Source organism: Trachymyrmex septentrionalis, unplaced genomic scaffold (assembly GCF_001594115.1).
Source record: "Trachymyrmex septentrionalis isolate Tsep2-gDNA-1 unplaced genomic scaffold, Tsep1.0 scaffold289, whole genome shotgun sequence".
Taxonomy (NCBI): Eukaryota; Metazoa; Arthropoda; class Insecta; order Hymenoptera; family Formicidae; genus Trachymyrmex; species Trachymyrmex septentrionalis.
The window spans coordinates 201,238-219,980 of NW_017305450.1; the positions used below are offsets into that span (position 1 = coordinate 201,238).

Below are 18,743 nucleotides of genomic sequence, written 5' to 3' on the forward strand. Positions count from 1 at the left end.
AAATACCATTTTAGTAAAATATAAAAACACTCAACTGTCATTCTTGTATATTTAAAAAACATTTCACTGTCATCCTTTAATTCTTGAAATAAAGCAACAAAGTCTCTTTGTTGTGATCGATTTTCATTTATAAGCTACATCCAAAATCTTCTCTGTTTATATTGTTTTCTTTTCTAAATAATGAATAATCTAAACCATAAAGCAATTATTAGAAGAAAATTAGAATCATCCCATATATTATTCATTGCTACAAATATAAATATATCAGTATTTTATTTCTTAATTTCTAATAAGTTATTTTCTAATAACTTTATTGGAAAACAAAAACTTGAAAGAAATGAATTATAATATGTTATAACAAAATTTGATGCATCTTGTATACCCAGATAATAATATGCTTGTATAGAGAAGTTGCTGTAATTTCAAACAAATATTTAAAAATTTATAATACTATATCTAATATATTTTTATAAAAATTGTATTTTATTAATAATATCATTATATATACAGAATAACATGTCAATATAAATTAGAAGATTAATCTTTATAATATTGCTTATGTTACGTCCAGTGGACTCGCACGACTCGCACTCTTTTCTTTCGTGGAGATCTGGAATTCGTTGAAATAAAAAAGATATCTGCGAATAACGCACAAGTGGAGCGTTATAGTCTAGAGAAACTAAACATTTTTCTTTTTCCACACTAAAAACTAAAACGAAGAATCCAGTATCTCCTCGTAAATATCGCTCCGAGATAAACTCAAAATCGGTACGCGTGCACAAGCGGCGGGACCCAAAAGACACCGAGTCTGTGCCCCTAGGACACTGCGGCTAAATTAATAATAAATATGTATTGGATGCGTAAGATCGGCGCCAAGATATTTTTTTTACGGTCAAGTCGCGGATGATTCTCACGAATCCGTGATCACAAAATCTAAGAAAAGGCACGCGATGTTTAGGGATAGATTCTCGTGTAGTCTCGTGGCGACGATGCGCCTTCTTAACACACTGCACGTGCGTTTTCTCATAAATTTTAAGATCGTAAAATTTTGGAGAATACTTTTCCGCACTACAGATTTCGGTCAACATCCTCTAAGATTTTGACCAATCCGAGAGCAAAGAAAAATCTTACTACTAGTTAACGAAATCTATTCCACCAATCTGAATCTGAGTAATCAGGGGCGATTAGTATAAAAATCGCGGTTCCACGGCCCTCGGAGTAATTTTTCTTTGAGTTTTGGGAAACTACGGTTGTCGCGATCTTTGAAAAAGGCTTCATTCGATTCTCGAAGCCCTTTTCCTCCAGTAGAGTCAGTGCATCAACTCAAGCTCGGCATTCCTTGATCAGGGAAATTGACGAACCGGATCTGAGGCACAGCATCCCACGGTCGATGGCACCCTCTCCATCGATTTCTTGAGTACCCTACACATCGCTATCTCCGAGCAGTTTTTGATTTTGCTGTAGTACATTGAATGGCCTCTCCCCTTCTTGTGTGGTTCCCCTTTAAAAAACGACTAAATTTTTAGTGCGTTCACGCAGTTCTTTCGCCCTCCGTCACCTAGCAGAGACTAACAATCCGCGCCGACTCTCCGCCCGTGTCCGCTTTAAGGTCGAAAAACTCGCGGAAGCAATCTTCGTTAATTTAACCATTGGTCCAAGAGCAGGCTCCGGCCACTCAGTCTCCAGTTACAACTCTATCCACCACGAGAAATATCTTACTCCCCTATTTCCGATCTATCTCCAGACTTCTTTGATGATCTCTTCCCGTCCAGTCCTCCCTCTGTTCCACATCCGGCATCACCATCCCCGATTAAAGAACTTCCCGCCTCGCATACCACCCTCTCAATTCCTCACGTTCAAATCGATGCTTACTCTCCCCCTCACCTTCCTTTCCTCTTTCATAACGCCCACCAATTATTAGAATATATGTCCTATTTTACCTCTTGCACTAATGCCCGAGTAATAGTGAGCATCGCGGGATGCGATTGTCTATTTTCAGTCCCCATGCCATCCTTCATTCTCATCGATTCTCTTTCCTTCCAACCATATGACCCTACGCAACTTTAATTTTCCCCTCTTCCTTTCAAATTCTTCATACTTAAAATAATATTCGCATTGCAATTCCTTTTTCACACACACACACACACACACGCACGCACGTACGCACACACATTCACACAAACATAAATGCGTACATATATTTTAGAATAGAGAACCAAAAATTGTATTTTTTTTTTATTTTATTACTTAAAGAAAATGTATCATCAAATATTGCCTTTTATTATAGATTTATTAAATTAAACTTTCGATTGTCAATATTATAATAATTTAAATAAAACCTCTCCTTATATTCATTAACTTTCCCGTGGTTGCACTTCGCCCTCTCCCCGGTCACTTGGATTAAGTTCCATGACCGAAAGCCAGGGCAAACGGACGTACTGACACATCTGGCATTGAAGTGCGCTCTCTCGGCACACTGATCCAGTTTGAGCCCTTTAAATTAAAAGTACGTCCGATTCGTGTGTCTATTTAGTGGAGTTGAGATTTCCACTTCGTTCTCCATTCGACCCCCGGCTCGTTAGGAATCTCAGGACGAAGCGAAGTGCCTCCTGATTTGAGTCGGTCCTTCCCCACTGCTCTCTTGCGGTCCGGAGCCTGGACACGACCAAATCGGTCTAATATCGATTCTTGTTGCGTTCACTCCCTCAGTTCCATGCATGCGGAGCTTGGACGTAACACTTAAGATTTACTAAAATATTATTAACAAATTGACTTGATAGCAAATAATAAATGTTGAAATAAAAAAATATAAATATCTTTATAATATCCCAATAGAAGCTTATCATCTTTTAATATTTCATATTATACACAAAATAAAAACATGCAAAATTAATAATATACATATTTTTTTTGTAAACATATAGCAAATAACCTCACTTTCACTTTTGAGAGAATCTTTAATAACAATTTTAAAAATAAATTAAATAAAATATATTAAATACATATATATATTAATACTAAATTTTTAAGTTTTATATTATTTACTTATCTTAATTTTTGTTCTTTCTTCTCTTATTTCTATTCTTCTTATTCTCAAATTTTCCTACACAACCGATTATTATAATATTATTTCCATTTAAAGTAATATTTTGGTTGGCTTATCGGCTTAAATTTATGTCTCAGAAACTACAAACGCTTACGATTGGTTTTATATATTTATCCATTGGCTAATTCTTACGTTATATCTTATGCTTACGGTTATAGAAATTCGTGTGCTGAGGCTCTAATGCCTGTTCTACAATAGGCTCACACGACATAAACTGTAAGAAATTGACTAATCACAGTTAAGTGTGACAAGAATAATTGACTATTATTAGTTAATTTCTTACGGCTTACCGCTTACGACTCTATTATAGAACAGGCCTTAGGGTATATCTACACAACTTGCATAGCCACATAAACGTATGCATAAAGAAAATTATCCAATCACATTTTACATGTCTTTATAAGTGTTACGTCTCAGGGTGGTCCAGCCAACCCTCGGTTTCAAACCAACCTGAGGCTGTGAATGAGATAGGAAACTCGCGATTCCATTCGCGTCGAACGAAGCCACGAGCAGGCTTGTCCATGTCAGGGTTTACTGATTGACTAGATGCGAACGCTGAATATAGCAATTATCATAGATTCTCATTTCACGGTCGCTCCTCCATTGCTCCCAAGAATATGAGGAATCTTTCTAAAGGACCATCTACATAAGTCGCAAACACAGAATGAAAAGCTGTTCTTAGTACCATTGACGCTTCTGATTGGCTGTCGCAAATGCGTCTGCGAACTGTGTTTGTGACTTATGTAGATGGATAAGATGCCCTTAATACTCTAGGACATTTGAAGCAAGCTGCAACCGCGCGAAGCGTAACTAATACCAGAGTGCACGCGTTACAGTTTCGAATCGTTCGGGGTAACCCAAATGAATGTAGTGACGCAAAACTCGATAATAATTTTCCCTTTCGGAAATCAGTAGCGCAGTGTAACATTCAGTGCATTTGCTTATTCCGCTCTGTTTATATTGATAGAACAAGGCGGACGCACAATAACCATTACGTACTCACGCTACGTACAGGTTAACTGATAGGAGCCGAGCATCGACTGAAGCGCGTCAACGCGGGAATGGAGGGCATATGCTTCGTGCGATTCATCGACGGCGAAGTTTAATTGACAAATGCAGAAGAGGCTTTCTTACCTTGAGAGATATTCAGTTGGATGTCCTCTGATGCTCTCAAATGCCAAAGAGATGGTCGATGCAACGAGACTTCTGCAGTTGCCTGGATAAATTCAATCGTCGACTCGTTAAAGCTGCTAGGGCGGACGATCACTTTTCACTAACTTTAAAGCAATTATATTATCGAGATTACGGTTTAGCGAGGAAAAGTGGAGATTCCAAAGGATTCACTCGAATTTGATTAATTAAATGTAAATTTAATATTAGTTCACACGATACACTAATTGATGATCTACTCATTAATTTTATGCAAAAGTATAATTATTTCTTAATTAAATTAAAGAATTACGACTATAGAAGTTGGAACATATGATTCTAGATTTAGTAGTTAGTTCTAACACTCTTAGATTTAGAAATTGAAAACAGAAAGAAAAATTATATTCGAACTTGGAATTAGGGTTCGCGCACAACGCTTAAAACTAGAGCGATTGAGCAAAGGAGCCGGTGTTTGCGCGCGTGTCCACTCTAGACGACGCGCGCTGCTATTCAGTGATGGGAGGTGACAAGAATTCGTCTGCTCTAGGAAACTGTGCACATGCGTGAAGCTGAGCAGTCTTAACTGACGTACACATTTCATGGTATTATAAGCCCTAATAATGATATTAAGAAAATTGTAGGGAGAAAAGGAAGGTTTTTATTAAAGATACATAGTGTGTTCATGAATAATAATAAATTTTGTCTTTTATTACGTCTGCAGCCGATTTATCATATGAATACCAACATATCGTTCGAAGAAATAGTATTCGAGAAAGTCACTGTAATGACGTATAATACCTAAAAGGTTAAAAGAGGAATAATTCATTACTATAACCTTAATTTAGGAAAAAATTTAGAACGGATTGTAAAGCGGGACAAAGTGTTAAAATTTGAGATTGTCCCTTCTAATTTGGGACGGTTAGTCACTCAGACTGTAGGTTCACGTATAGGAGCCCCAACACTGAGTCATCTCCCACTACTCTGCTTTCTCTTCCACATTTAGTTTGCACACGTTCCTAAAAACCCCTTCCATTGACCGCTCTGTCAGCTGTAGGTGTCGAGGAGAAGGATACGTCTCTAGAGATTTGATGCCAGTGCTACTTCAAGTCTGTTCAAAAAATAATTACTGGAATATTAAAATTGTTACGGACAATAAGAAAAATGCGATTGGATAATTTTCTTTATACGAGGGTGGATCAAATATAAACCGGAATTTTACAAATACTTTTCTTAGCCAACCACGAGCGCTCTCACAGTGTGGGTTCTTGTAGTGTAGTGTATCAGGAGTGGGGAAAACGCTTGGTGAGCTGTTTGACTCAGTCAATTCGCCAGTACAGCTATGAGTGAGCAACAGGTTCCAGCGTCCGTTGCACAACGGGTTATAATAAAGTTTTTAACTAAGGAAGGCGTTAAACCGTGCGAAATTTTGACTCGATTGAAGGTTCAGTATGGGGATGATACTCTGTCTAAAACTCAAGTGTTTGATTGGGCCAAAAAGTTTAAGAGTGGACGAGAAAGATGCTCTTGGAGGATTGCGATTTGACAACGATCAAGATGTTGAGGAATTCGTGCGCAATTGGTTGGTGACTCAACTTCAAAGTTTCTACGAGCAAGGAATTAACAAGCTTCCAAACCGCTGGGAAAAATGTGTAGAGCGTGAAGGAGACTATGTAGAAAAATAATCAATAGTATTTTTGTATTGTTTTATAAATAAATAAATATTAAAAAAGAATTCCGGTTAATATTTGATTCACCCTCGTACATACGTTTATGCGGCAAATTTGTGTGGCTATCACTTAAGCGGGAAATATAGATTTTTGCATAACGCATGAGGCATAAGGAATTGAACCAATCAAAGTTCTTTATTCCTTAGAAAGGAAGGAAATGAAGGACTTCAATTGATATATTTTCTTATACATTACGTGTTATGCATTATGCAAGAGTCTATGTTCCCCGTTTTAGAGTTCTAAATTTATCAAAGAAGCGCAACTGACTTATGTCAGTATCACAAAAGTTCCAGAAAAAATATAAAAAATAGCATCGTTTGCAAGACAAACTACGAAATTCACCAATCATCCATTAGACAGTCATTTTTAATACACAGAAATCAGTTCATGATGGGCTGCTAAATCATGTGATTGCAATAGCCAATTAGAACACTTACCAATTGTTTCTTTTATAAATCTAGGATTCTAGGTTAGGTAAGTTAATTTTTTTTAATTAAGTTAAAATTAATGGCTTATAAAATTAATTTACTTACGTTGAAGGCCATGACATACACCTTCCGTAACAGTAATTATAAGACGTACAGTAAGAATGAGCCAATCACAGTCGAGAATTCTTTTGAACTCTTAGGATATATTAAAGAAAATCACATTTTGAATGCATCTTTATAGAAGAAATGCGATTGGATAATTTTCTTTATGCATACGTTTATACGGCTATATGCAAATTTGTTGTACTCTTAAGGTGAAATCACACGGTGCAAAAAACGACTACGGAATAGAGAATGCTTCATAAAAACAATCAATCAGCGTTATTCTACGTTATTTCGAATAACGCTAATTGATTATTTCAATTACGTATTCTCTATTCCGCAGCCCTTTTCCGCACCGTATGATTTCATTCTTAGGACTGCGGCAGGCAAAATTTCTGTAACAATAACTTTAAGACGTGAACTTAAACCGATGAGCCAAGGGCTCAGGATACTGCTTTAGATCTACGTACTATAACGGAAATAGAAATAGCAGTAAACTTATCCATAAGGTGAGTTTCAACTGGTTGAAATTCACCTTATTGTGAGGCTATGGATAAATTTACTGTTATTTCCATTTCCGTTACATTACGTAATCTAAAGCAGTATCCTGATTGGTTCATCGACTTAAGTTTATACCTTATACTGTTATGGAATTTTGTATGCGGTAGCCCTTAATTCTAATTGGCTGATTCTTACCTCTTACGATTACTGTTAAAAGATGTGTGCCATGATCTTAATGATATATCCACACAAATTTGCATAGTCGCATATAGAAAATTATTCAATCACATTTTTCTTACAAAGTTGCACGTAAAATGTGATTGGATAATTTTCTTTGCGGCTATGCAAGTTTATGTGGATATATCCTTAAAGTTGCATGAACAAAAAACTAACCCAGTTAAAATTACGTTAAGATTGAATTAACTGAAGTTAAATGAAAAGTTAATTTTGGCAAATATTTTTATTAAATCAAAATGACCTAATTTTTCTTAAAATTAGATTACTTTAAATAAAAAAAATTACAATATAGATATAAACGTTAGATATAGATTATCAAATAAATTTAATATTTTATTTGTAAATTATATGAAAAAACAAAAAAATATTTTTTTATATAGCAATATATTTTTCTTTTGCAATAAAAAACTGAGTTTTACAGATATTTGCAAATAGTATCAGTGATCAGACGTAAAATAAAAATAGAATGACATACTTTATAGCCACATAAACGCTGATATCATTTCCTAAATGCTTAGTTTTTTTTTAACTAATTCTTTAATATTTAAAATTTTATAAAAAAAATATTAATGTTTAAAGAAATAAAACAAATTTTAACTTTAAAAAAAAATGTTAATAAATCAAAGTTTTAAAGTAATTATATTAAGTCAAAATTTATTAATTCATTTGATATAAGCTAAATTAAGTTAAAAGTTATTAACTTTTTATATAATTTTTAACTTATTAACTAGTTTGTACCCAACTTTAATAAAAGTAACGATTGTATTTATTACTATCACTCAAAGAGTTATGTCCGTAAACATTTTGTAAAAGGATTTTAATTCCCAGGTGATGTATTGTCAAACATCCGTGATACCTGTAAAAATACACACAAAATATTAATAAAAATTTATTTATTGAAATAAACTTTATTACATAATCAATGCATATCAGTGACTGCATTCCATTTAACGCTCACAACGCTCGTGGAATCATTTCCTTATCGTTTATCAAATGTTAAACAACAACAAACGATGCTTGCGAGCGTTGCGAGCGTTAAGTGGAACGCAGTGTATATCACAAATAAAACAGAAATAAATTTTATAATATAATTAAAGTCATAAGTACATTTCACAAACTAATTATTAAATATTTGTATTATTTTAACATAAATATTAACATTTATCATAAGAAAATAATATTTGCATCTAAACTATACTGTAACTGCATACAAATTATATCAGTAATATAAAAATATAATCTTGCGCTGACATAATTCAGTTATGTATATTATATTTTATCTACAGAGAGAGAGAGAGAGAACCGGATTCATTTCATGCATTCTCTGTTTTTATCTCAAATTTAAGCACATTTAAACTTATCATTTTACTACTATTGACAGTATAAGCATTTTAATGACTACAAGTAGCTATTATTATGCGTATGTTTTTCCGATATATAGTATATTATAATTATAAACATTATGATTAAGCAAATTTTAAGCGGGCAATAACTGTCGAAAAAATAGGCGAAAATACGAATTTGTTATTAAAAAGCGTACCAAATTTTTGATTTCGTACTTTTTCTCAATTTTATAGGTTTACTCTATGCCTAAACTCATCAGTAATCGAAATATGTTTTGTTTTTTGATTTCAGACCAATAGAAAAAGCTGGGCGATGGCAGCCGTTTTACGTCTTTCACAAAAACGGCCTTCGTGGAGGGACTGTACCGCCGCCATTTTGTATCAAAAAAAATTTTTTTAAATTACCTGACACATGTCATTAAATTATGCCAAAAGTGCAAAATGATTTAATTATTTTATCACCCTCAAAATAATTCACGAAAAATGACTGATTTTCGAGCATTTACATGTATTTCTCCCCTTAATATTGCGACATGTTGATATAGTATAAAATATATTATAGCTAAACTTATCTTCAAATAATTGTTTTAGATCAATATTATTATTAGTTAATATAATATTTTCTTTATGTATATCTTTTAAACATTTTTTCCATTTCATGAAAAAACTGAAAAGTTTTGCTATTTGTAAAAAAAAGTGTATCATTTTTTTATGTTATATCTAAATCTATTTAATTTATTATAATTAGATAAATTGATAATTGATTTTACTGCCGACATATTTAATGCAATTATGACAAATCTTTTACGTCTTAATTATACTGAAATGATATGACCAGCAACGTGATATAAAATACATATTTAATTCAACACGTCATAGAATAATTTTTTTATTTATTTTATTCAACTTAAAACTTTCAACATTTGATTGTTGTAAATCATTGCTTTGATTAGATTGCGATAAGTCATCCTTTAAAAAGTGTTTCAGTATACTGATTAACTTAATAACTGATGATATATTTCATCAATCATTGTTGAAATATCATCAGTTACTGAATAATTAATCAGTATATTAAAACTTTTTCCTAAGGAAAAATTATCATTGCTTTGATTTGATTGTGGTAATTTATTGTATAAAAACAAATAAATGGGAGTTATATGCGCGGTTATTAGTGCGCGCGAAAATAAAAACGTTTATTATCGAAAAAAATCTATAATTAATTACACATAGACGTTTCGGCTTGCCTTCGAGCCATCATCAAATGTTTAGACATACTGATGATGGTCCGAAACGTCTATGCGTAATTAATTATATAGTTTTTCGATAATAAATGCTTTTATTTTCGCACTAATAACCACGCATATAACTCCTTAGCCCATTAATTTTTTTTATATTTTGACATTCTCGAGAGTTCGTTACTTATTTTATTTGTAATTCATTGTCATTGCTTTGATTTGATTATGGTAATTCATTGTTATTGTTTTAATTTTATTGTGACAATTCATTACTTTTATTTTCAATAATAGATAAAAAAACCTTGCAAAAGTTCTTAATCATCTTCATTATAGTTACTAGTTGATTTTGTCATATAATGTGAAATACTGATGATTAACTTTAGATTATTTTTTAGATTATTTTTAAATTAGAGTGCATTTAATATACAATTTTTCATACATAACCGTGATGGAAAAATGTTACTAAAATTATTCCACGTTTTTTGGAACACTTTTCAACAAAATTTTGACATTTCAAAAAATTTTCATTTCATTTTAATTTCAGTGATTTTTAGCTGAAAAATTCATTTTCGACAAAATTTTAGAAAAATTTCAGCAAAATTTTCAGACAAATTTCAGCAAATTTCAGCAAAAATTTCAGAGAAATTTCGGTTGGATTTCAGTGATTTTTCAATATGTTAGCTGAAAAATTCACTTTTAGTAAAGTTTCAGCAAATTTTCAGCAATTTCGCTGAAATGTTCCAAAATGTGGAATAATTTCAGCGAAACTTTTTCACCAGGAAATACTGAAAATAAATTTTCGATGCAATCTTGTGTAAATCTACCAATCAAAACATATTTATAATTTTTATTGTTTAACAAATATGTTGATAGTTTAGTTATCGATTTTGTACTTAATATTATGCTTTCTGAAATGATTTCCAATTATTTTTGTTACCAAAAGTTAACAATAAAATTAGTTCGATAAATTCATTTAGAAAATTCATAACTTTGTTAAACTTTTCAGATTTATTTTTACTTATTCCCCTCATTATTTCTATTATTAACTATTTTTAATTAGTAATAATTTAGTTATAATAATTTAGTAATAATTTTAATCAGAGCTATTTATTTTGTTAGCCACGAGATAAATATATATTCTGGTTTTGGATCTTTAGAAACTAAATATTCTAATGCTGTACTTATTTCGTAACTTAAAACATGATAAGTACTTTTTACACGCATTTTTTGAAAATGTTTTGATCTATCAAAATATTTGTCACGTAATTTTGGACATACTGATAATAAAAAATTCTTTTGTTTATTAAATAATTCCTGATAATGTTTAGCCTATTCCTGGTTATGTTACATTTATTGATTATACTTTTTTACATAATTATCTGATGGTTTAAATTCATAATTAAACATTCTTTGTTTGAAATTTTTGAATGCATACATACAATCATGAAAAAAGAAAAGCTATTCTCTTTTGGTCTCATGGATGAATGCATTTATTTTATATTGTTGAACATTTTGGTGCTTGAATATTAAATGCTCTCCACATAGTCTGATTTGAAGCACTCATATCTGAAATTATGGCGTGAATATGTACATAATCCGATTTCTTCAGTTTTTTAAATAATTTCTATTATAATTTGTTTATATACTGATCCTTGTGTTATACTTATTTCATCTAAAACAACTACAGAGTCTGTACTGTACCAAGCTTGCCACCGGCTCAGTACTCCCAAAACAGTGAGAATAGTGAGTTTTATATTCGAAATAATGAGAGAAAAGTGAATTGTTTTAAATGTTGAGCAACAAACTAGCTTGTTTTAAATTTGATTAAAATTGTATAGAATACTATCTAAGAATTAGCACTTTGTTATTTTGAATATCATGTGACGATGATACTTTCATTATTTAATATTCCATTAAATCTAAAGACGTTTTTGAATTTTAAAAAACGTTAGAACACGTTTCAACACGTTCGGCAGAGAAGATGACAAAATTTCTACTAACAATAGCATCTAAATTCAAAAACTGAAACAACTTAGGAATGAAACAAGTGTCTGGAAACAAAGTTATTATTTTCATACATTATTATTTAATATAAGTATCTAGTTTTTCTTAAGATTCTATAAGTTTATTTAAGTCTATAAGTTTTATTTAAGTCTTTCATAACCAATAAAATTAGAACATATTTAAAACTTTCTGGTAAAATTTTCCCTTAATATTGGTTAAAGGAAAAGTTCTATCATATTTTGTTAGCTCAAAATTATTGTATATATACAATATCTTCGTTAAAAATAAACATTAAATTATAAACATTTAAATTAAATTTGTTTGAGCTAACAAAATATCATAGAACTTTTCTTTTAACCAATATTAAGGGAAAATTATACCAGAAAGTTTTAAATATGTTCTAATTTTATTGGTTATGATTAGATTTAATGGAATATTAAATGATGAAAGTATCATCGTCTCACATGATGTTCAAAATAATAAAGTGCTAATTCTTAGATACTATTCTATACAATATATGGCATAAGATTCAAATTATTCAAATCTGAACAGAAAAGGAATGAAAACACGCAGCAAAAATTTAAAAAAATGTATAACTTATTAGACAGAAATTAGAGCAAATACAGAAATAATACAATTTATCGGAAAATAGTGAGTTTTGAAAAAGTGAACAAAAGTGAGCCTTCTTTAAAAGTGAGTAAAGTGAGAATAGGGACTCAGCGGCAACCTGGTCTGTACTATTACTAAATTATGAAACTTTTATATTGAAAAATTGATAAATTTCATACAATATTCCACTTTGGAATTTTAACTTTTCAAGTTTTTTCTATTTAATATTCTAATAGATGGAGTGGGAAACTTTGAAGTAAAAGCTCTTTATATCCTGATAGGCTGCACGCAAATTTTAAGTTGATTTTAATATAAATTGAAATTTTTTAAAAATGGCTTACCAATATAAAATATAAATAAAAGGAAGCATACCGCCACAACACTAGATGTCTTAAGCGAAAGTCGTATATTTAAAATTATAATATAACAACATTTAGTAGATATTTCGGTCAAGATTTGACCATCATTAGTACATACAAAAATAAAGATGTTAAAAATTAAATACATAAAATTAAATAATAAACACTAGTCAGAAAAGATTATAAAACAATTTTCAATTCGCTTATGGTACGAGATAACACAGTAATTTGACAAAACTTGAAGTTGAGTATTACTTAATCGCTAATGAATTAGTTCCTATTACACGTAGGATTCCTTATTACAAGAAGTAAAGTACTCCGTGTGGCAAATACGGAATTTCCAGATTCTAATTAAATAAAAAAAAAAAGATTTTTTAACACTATTACTTTAAATTCTTATTCGTGCGAATTAATTTAGTTGCATAATAAAAATTGCTTACCATCTATTTTTTGACGCAAAACCTCGCAATTCGAAGTTAATAATATAAAATTAAAACAACCAGAATTGGAACTTTTTGTAAGAACAATTACTGACAAAATTATGAAGACATGTAACAGACGACAGTCTTTACAGTATTGAAAGAAAAGGAAAGGGAAGGAAAGTGGAAAGGGATATTCTATTGGTGAATAGCGTGACTTTTTCCAACGATTAGATAGATTTTTGAAAAGCGTTCTGTGTCACTCTGCTTATTTAAATCTATTTCTTGCCTTTTTATATGTATCATCTCGGAGACCAACTTTTTATATATAAAATTGTTCAGAGTCAAGAATAATCATATTATTCCAATCAATCGAATGATCATGATCTAGTTTGTGCAGCGAGATAACAGACATAATATTCGTTACTTTTTTGAAATCATTTATATATTCTTTTAAATGCGTCTTCAATTTTCTTTTTGTCTGTCCTACATATGAATAATTACAATCAAGACAATTAATTTTATACATTACATTTGAGTGATCTTCTTTTTTAATTTTATCTTTGCCTGTTTTAATAAAAGTATTCATACAATTGATTGGTTTGTGAGCGATATTAAAGTCAAATTTTTTTGTAATAGAATTAAATTTTTCAGAAATATTATTGTATATATTATAAATCTCCCTCTCCTTTCCTTTCAATATCTATAAAGATTGTCGCCTGCTACGTGCCTTTACAATTTTGTCAGTAATTGTTCTTACAAAAAGTTCCAATTCTTGTTGTTTTAATTTTATACTATTAATTTCGAATTGCACTTGCGTCAAAAAATACGTGGTAAGCAATTTTTATTATGCAACTGAATTAATTCGCACGAATAAGAATTTAAAAGTAATATCGTAAAGTAATAGTGTTGAAAAATCTTTTTTTTTTTAATTCAATTAGAATCTGGAAATCCTGTATTTGCCACACGGAGTCGTACTTTACTTCTTGTAATAAGGAATCCTACGTGTAATAGGGAAGACTAATTCATTAGCGATTAAGTAATGTTAAACTTCAAGTTTTGTCAAATTACTCTGTTATCTTGTACCATAAACGAATTGAAAATTGTTTTATAATCTTTTCTGACTAGCGTTTATTGTTTAATTTTGTTTTTATTTTTGACATCTTTATTTTTGTACTAATGTATTTGTACTAATGATGGTTTCTTAACCGAAACGTCTACGTTATTATATTATAATTTTAAATATTTATATACTTTCGCTTAAGAGTGTTGTGGCAGTATGCTTCCTTTTATTTATATTTTAAATGATATATTTTGACTAACATTACATTACACTATTTTCGAATTTTTTAATATTTTTTGTTTAAGAACTGTATCTGATCTTCATGAAAAAGTTGTCGAATAACTGTAGGAAACTTCAATAATGCATACTTTTTTTTCTAATTCCTTAATTCTGTTTTTATATTGGTTTTGCAAACGTTTATGTCTCTTTTCCATACTTATTCGTAGTGATTCTGACTTCCGAAGTAGCTTTTCTAATTTCTTGATTTTTTCCATATACAATAAATTTTGTTTATCCAAACTGGGTTCCTGTTTTAAAATCAATGTGTCATCTTGTATAATGTTTCCATCACTATATAATTCTGCTGTTTTTTCTTCGACAGTTTTTTTGCTTATTTGAGTTACTGTTTCTTCTTCTTCAATATCAGATAGAAGATTATCTGATTTACACTGTCCTTCTTTTGGATTATTTATAGATATTGTAACAGTACCATCATAATCTGTCTTAGATATTATTATCTGAGATTGTTTAATTCCATTTAAATCAGTACTATTTTCTGAATAAAAATAAATATTATCTAATTAGTAACAATATTACAATGATGACAAAATTAACTATTACTTTGAATTAATTATTACAATATCCTATTTTTTATATGTTATTAATAATTACACACTTAAATATCATTCTTATTATTTCTAATATAAACTAAGAGAATAATAAATGGTACAAAATTAAAATTAAACTTACGATTAATTTTAGCTTTCTTGTTTTTTTGTTGAGTTACTAATTCTCCAAATATTGTTGGAACTGCTGTACACTTAAGTTTTTTCGTTCCATCAATTCGTATTTTTTCCCACATATTTGAGGTAAAATGAAACTTAAAAATAAGAAAGTAATTTTACTATTTTAAGAAAAAATATAATAATAATGTAACACACAAAAATAAATTAAAAATATAATAAGTGTAAAATTGTGCACATATTCAAAAGTAAAATATAAAATATATAAATTTAGCAAATATTTAAAAGTAAAATATAAAATTAAATAGGAAAATATATAAATAAAATACCTCACATAATGCTGCAGAGCGGTTTAATATTTTATTTTCCAGTTTGGCATTTCTTATCCATACGTTTCGGCGATAAGCATTTTTTGGAAAACAATTCATTTTAACACCTTTGTTAGATGAATTCTTACAACCGACTGCTGCACATGTTACCATCTCGTCAATGTCTATATAAAAGTTAGGTAATTATGAAAGAGACAGCCGATGTCACTTTAATGAAATTAGGTTCATTCGACGCGTTTTTGCACGAAATGAACGAATGTGACAGAAAAAAGTGTCGCTCTGTCCCGCGAACCGAGATATTAAGTGTTAAAGTTGATTATGGAGGTTAGTCTGAATCTTACGCGGAATTAGAAATACTATCCTTACACTACAAATTCCAAATGGGCTTTTACTGCCTCTAAAAAGACTATTCTCACACCTCACTGTCTTCATGGGTTAGGAATATTCCAAGCGGACACTGTCTAGGCTGTAACTTCTAGGCGGTTAGGCCTCAAGCGGCTAAGATATGTTATTCTTTTTTGTTCGGGGCGGCTACGCCGCCCCGAACCCAAGCGTTACTATCTACACATCCCACTGTCTACATGGGTTATGACTTATTTGGAATAGAACTATGCATAATAGAAACATTGCACGAGTCACATTCATTTTTTAATTTGATTTTAAATTTTATGCACTACTGTACAGAATAGTGACTAAACGCATGCGCAAGAGGTCACAGAGCATGAAGAAAGCATACTCATAGCGCTACATGTAGTCGGTATGACAGATTTTCTAACCTCCATAATCGTCTACTAAACTTTAACGCTTAAGATCTCGGTTCGCGGAACAGAGCGATACTTTTTTCTGCCACATTCGTTCATTTCGTGTAAAAACGCGTCGAATGAGCGTAATTTCATTAAAATTGATCGACCGTCTCCTTCATAATTATCCGATTTTTATTATTCAGGCTACAACTTCGGGGGGGATGGCTATGCCACCCCGAACCACTAAACATTAATTTATATACTCCACTGTCTACATGACAGATTAATGATTGTGTTATGTAGTAACACTTTAGTCAACTTTAATGCTCAATATCTCGCTTTGTAGAGCAGTTTTTCTGCCAGATTCTTTCATTTTACGCATCAAATAAGCCTAATTTCATTGATTTTTGAGGTGCGGTAGCTAAACTGAATAATTATCATAAAATGAAAAAAATTTGTTAATACGTGTTATTTTCTTAATTTGTAAATTGTTATTATTTAAATATTGGGTGTTTGAATTAATTCATAGCGTTTTTTTTTTTGAAAATTGAGGCTTTATTGTGCAAAAATGGTTACAAATAGATTATTAAAAGTATTGCCCATCGCTAGCCACTACCCTTTGCCATCTTTCTGGCAGTATACGGATACCGCGTCGGAAGAACCCTTCATCTTTTGAAGCTATCCACGAATGGACCCATTTTTTACAATCTTTATAAGAAGTGAAGCGTTTCTCAGACAGGCCATGTGTCATCGATCGAAACAAGTGGTAGTCGGAAGGAGCAATGTCTGGAGAATACGGCGGGTGGGACTTCCCATTTAAGCGTTTTCAAATAGATTTTCACCGGTTTTGCAACATGTGGTCGAGCATTGTCGTGCTGCAAAATCGCTTTGTCGTGTCTATCGCCATATTCCGGCCGTTTTTCCTTTAATGTGCGGTTCAAACGTATCAGTTAAGTTCGGTAACGCTATCCCATGATCATTTCATTCGGTTAATCTATAGCTAAATCTTAAAGTGTTTGACATGGATCTTCATCGAGTAATGACTCCAATTCTTCATCTTCGAATTTTTTCGGCTGCCCAGGTCTTTCCTTGTCTTCCAGCTTAAAATTACCACTTTTAAACCGAGAAAACCACTTCTAACACGTTTGCTCAGCTAGAGCATGCTCTCCATAAACTTCCGCTAAAATTCGATCGTTTTCGGCAGCGCTTTTCTTCATATTAAAGTAATGAAGTAGAACTCCCCGCAAAAACACTTTATCCGGCACAAAGTTAGACATATTCAATGAAGTAAAAAGTTTTGTTATTTACGCTTCAACCAAATGACATACTAAAAACGACGCTCAATAACAGCAGGTTTGGAATAATATAGTCACGCCATCTAATGAGTAGTTTCTACGTCATCTATTAGAAAACGCTACGAATTAATTCAAACACCTAATACATTTCAAGAAAAAAAATTTTAATATTTATTCTTTATTTTTGTTATTTTCCAATAAAGACGGACGAACAGTTTTATATACATATAGTACATACATATAATATGTATATGTCAAGAGATATTATGTACTACATCTACTATATCCACTACACCCGGGCTTTATTTGTTTTCGTAATGTGTAAATCTATTGAATTACCAAATAGTTTTCCCAAATGAAAATAATAATGAAAACATCTTCCCCAAATGATTTCTAATCGATTCCATTCATAAAACACATTAAATAAAATCGCTGTCTGCTAACTTAACGCATGATAAAATTTGTTAATAACAAGAAAATACTATTATTCAAATGTTTAAATGCTTTTCCCAAATTTCCCCAAACGATTCCCAAATTATATATAAATAAATCAAAAATATTCAATTTGTCTGCTATCTTGTCAGTGGTGCGTGTTGAGCATGTTAGAGCGTGCAACGCGAACAAACCTTTAGGCATCACAGAGACTAACTTATCACGGAGTAATAAAGAGATTAAACTCAAATTGTCGGCCACGAAAAAAGTGAGCTCGAAATACGGTGTTGAAAAAATGCTATATGGCAGAAGAAATTCGAGCGCTTCTGTCGGAGAAAACTGTCAACTTAGAGGATTTGATAAATATTTTTCCTCTCATTTTCCTGTAATTCTGTACATTTGTGTATTTTCATGCGTAGAATATATTCTGAGAAGAAAAGTTGTCATTCAAATCCTATTTTTTTATTCTTTTTAATTTCAAAGTTTTTTAATGGTTGGTAAGTTAAAAAACAGTAATTTAATGATAATTTATGACTATGCATACACATATGTATTTACATATGTATACATACGCGTGACCACAGTATATACAGTAGCGCAATTCTCCTAATTTCATGTTGGTCAAAATGGAGTGCACATGCGTAAAATAAGTAAGTTGCCCCGTTTTCCTCCTTTTTTTATTGCTCTCTCTCTTTCTTTC

General features: G+C 31.1%; 1 protein-coding gene across 4 annotated transcripts; it reads right to left on the minus strand.

The window, feature by feature from the left end:
- Positions 1 to 5,237: 5,237 nt before the first annotated feature.
- On the minus strand, positions 5,238 to 16,546 carry LOC108749290 (THAP domain-containing protein 4-like). Of its 4 annotated transcripts, none has more exons than XM_018487886.1 (6): positions 16,484 to 16,546; positions 15,574 to 15,737; positions 15,252 to 15,381; positions 14,651 to 15,057; positions 7,994 to 8,106; positions 5,238 to 5,363 (listed from the first exon to the last, which is right to left on the minus strand). In XM_018487886.1, the coding sequence occupies exons 2-5, from the start codon at positions 15,724 to 15,726 to the stop codon at positions 8,068 to 8,070; spliced, it is 729 nt and encodes a 242-aa protein (XP_018343388.1). In that variant the 5' UTR covers positions 15,727 to 15,737; positions 16,484 to 16,546; the 3' UTR covers positions 5,238 to 5,363; positions 7,994 to 8,067. The 4 variants fall into 4 exon arrangements, with proteins under 4 accessions (XP_018343388.1, XP_018343387.1, XP_018343391.1 ...); XM_018487885.1 differs by having other exon boundaries at positions 15,940 to 16,545; XM_018487889.1 differs by having other exon boundaries at positions 14,719 to 15,057; positions 15,574 to 16,545.
- Positions 16,547 to 18,743: the final 2,197 nt, after the last annotated feature.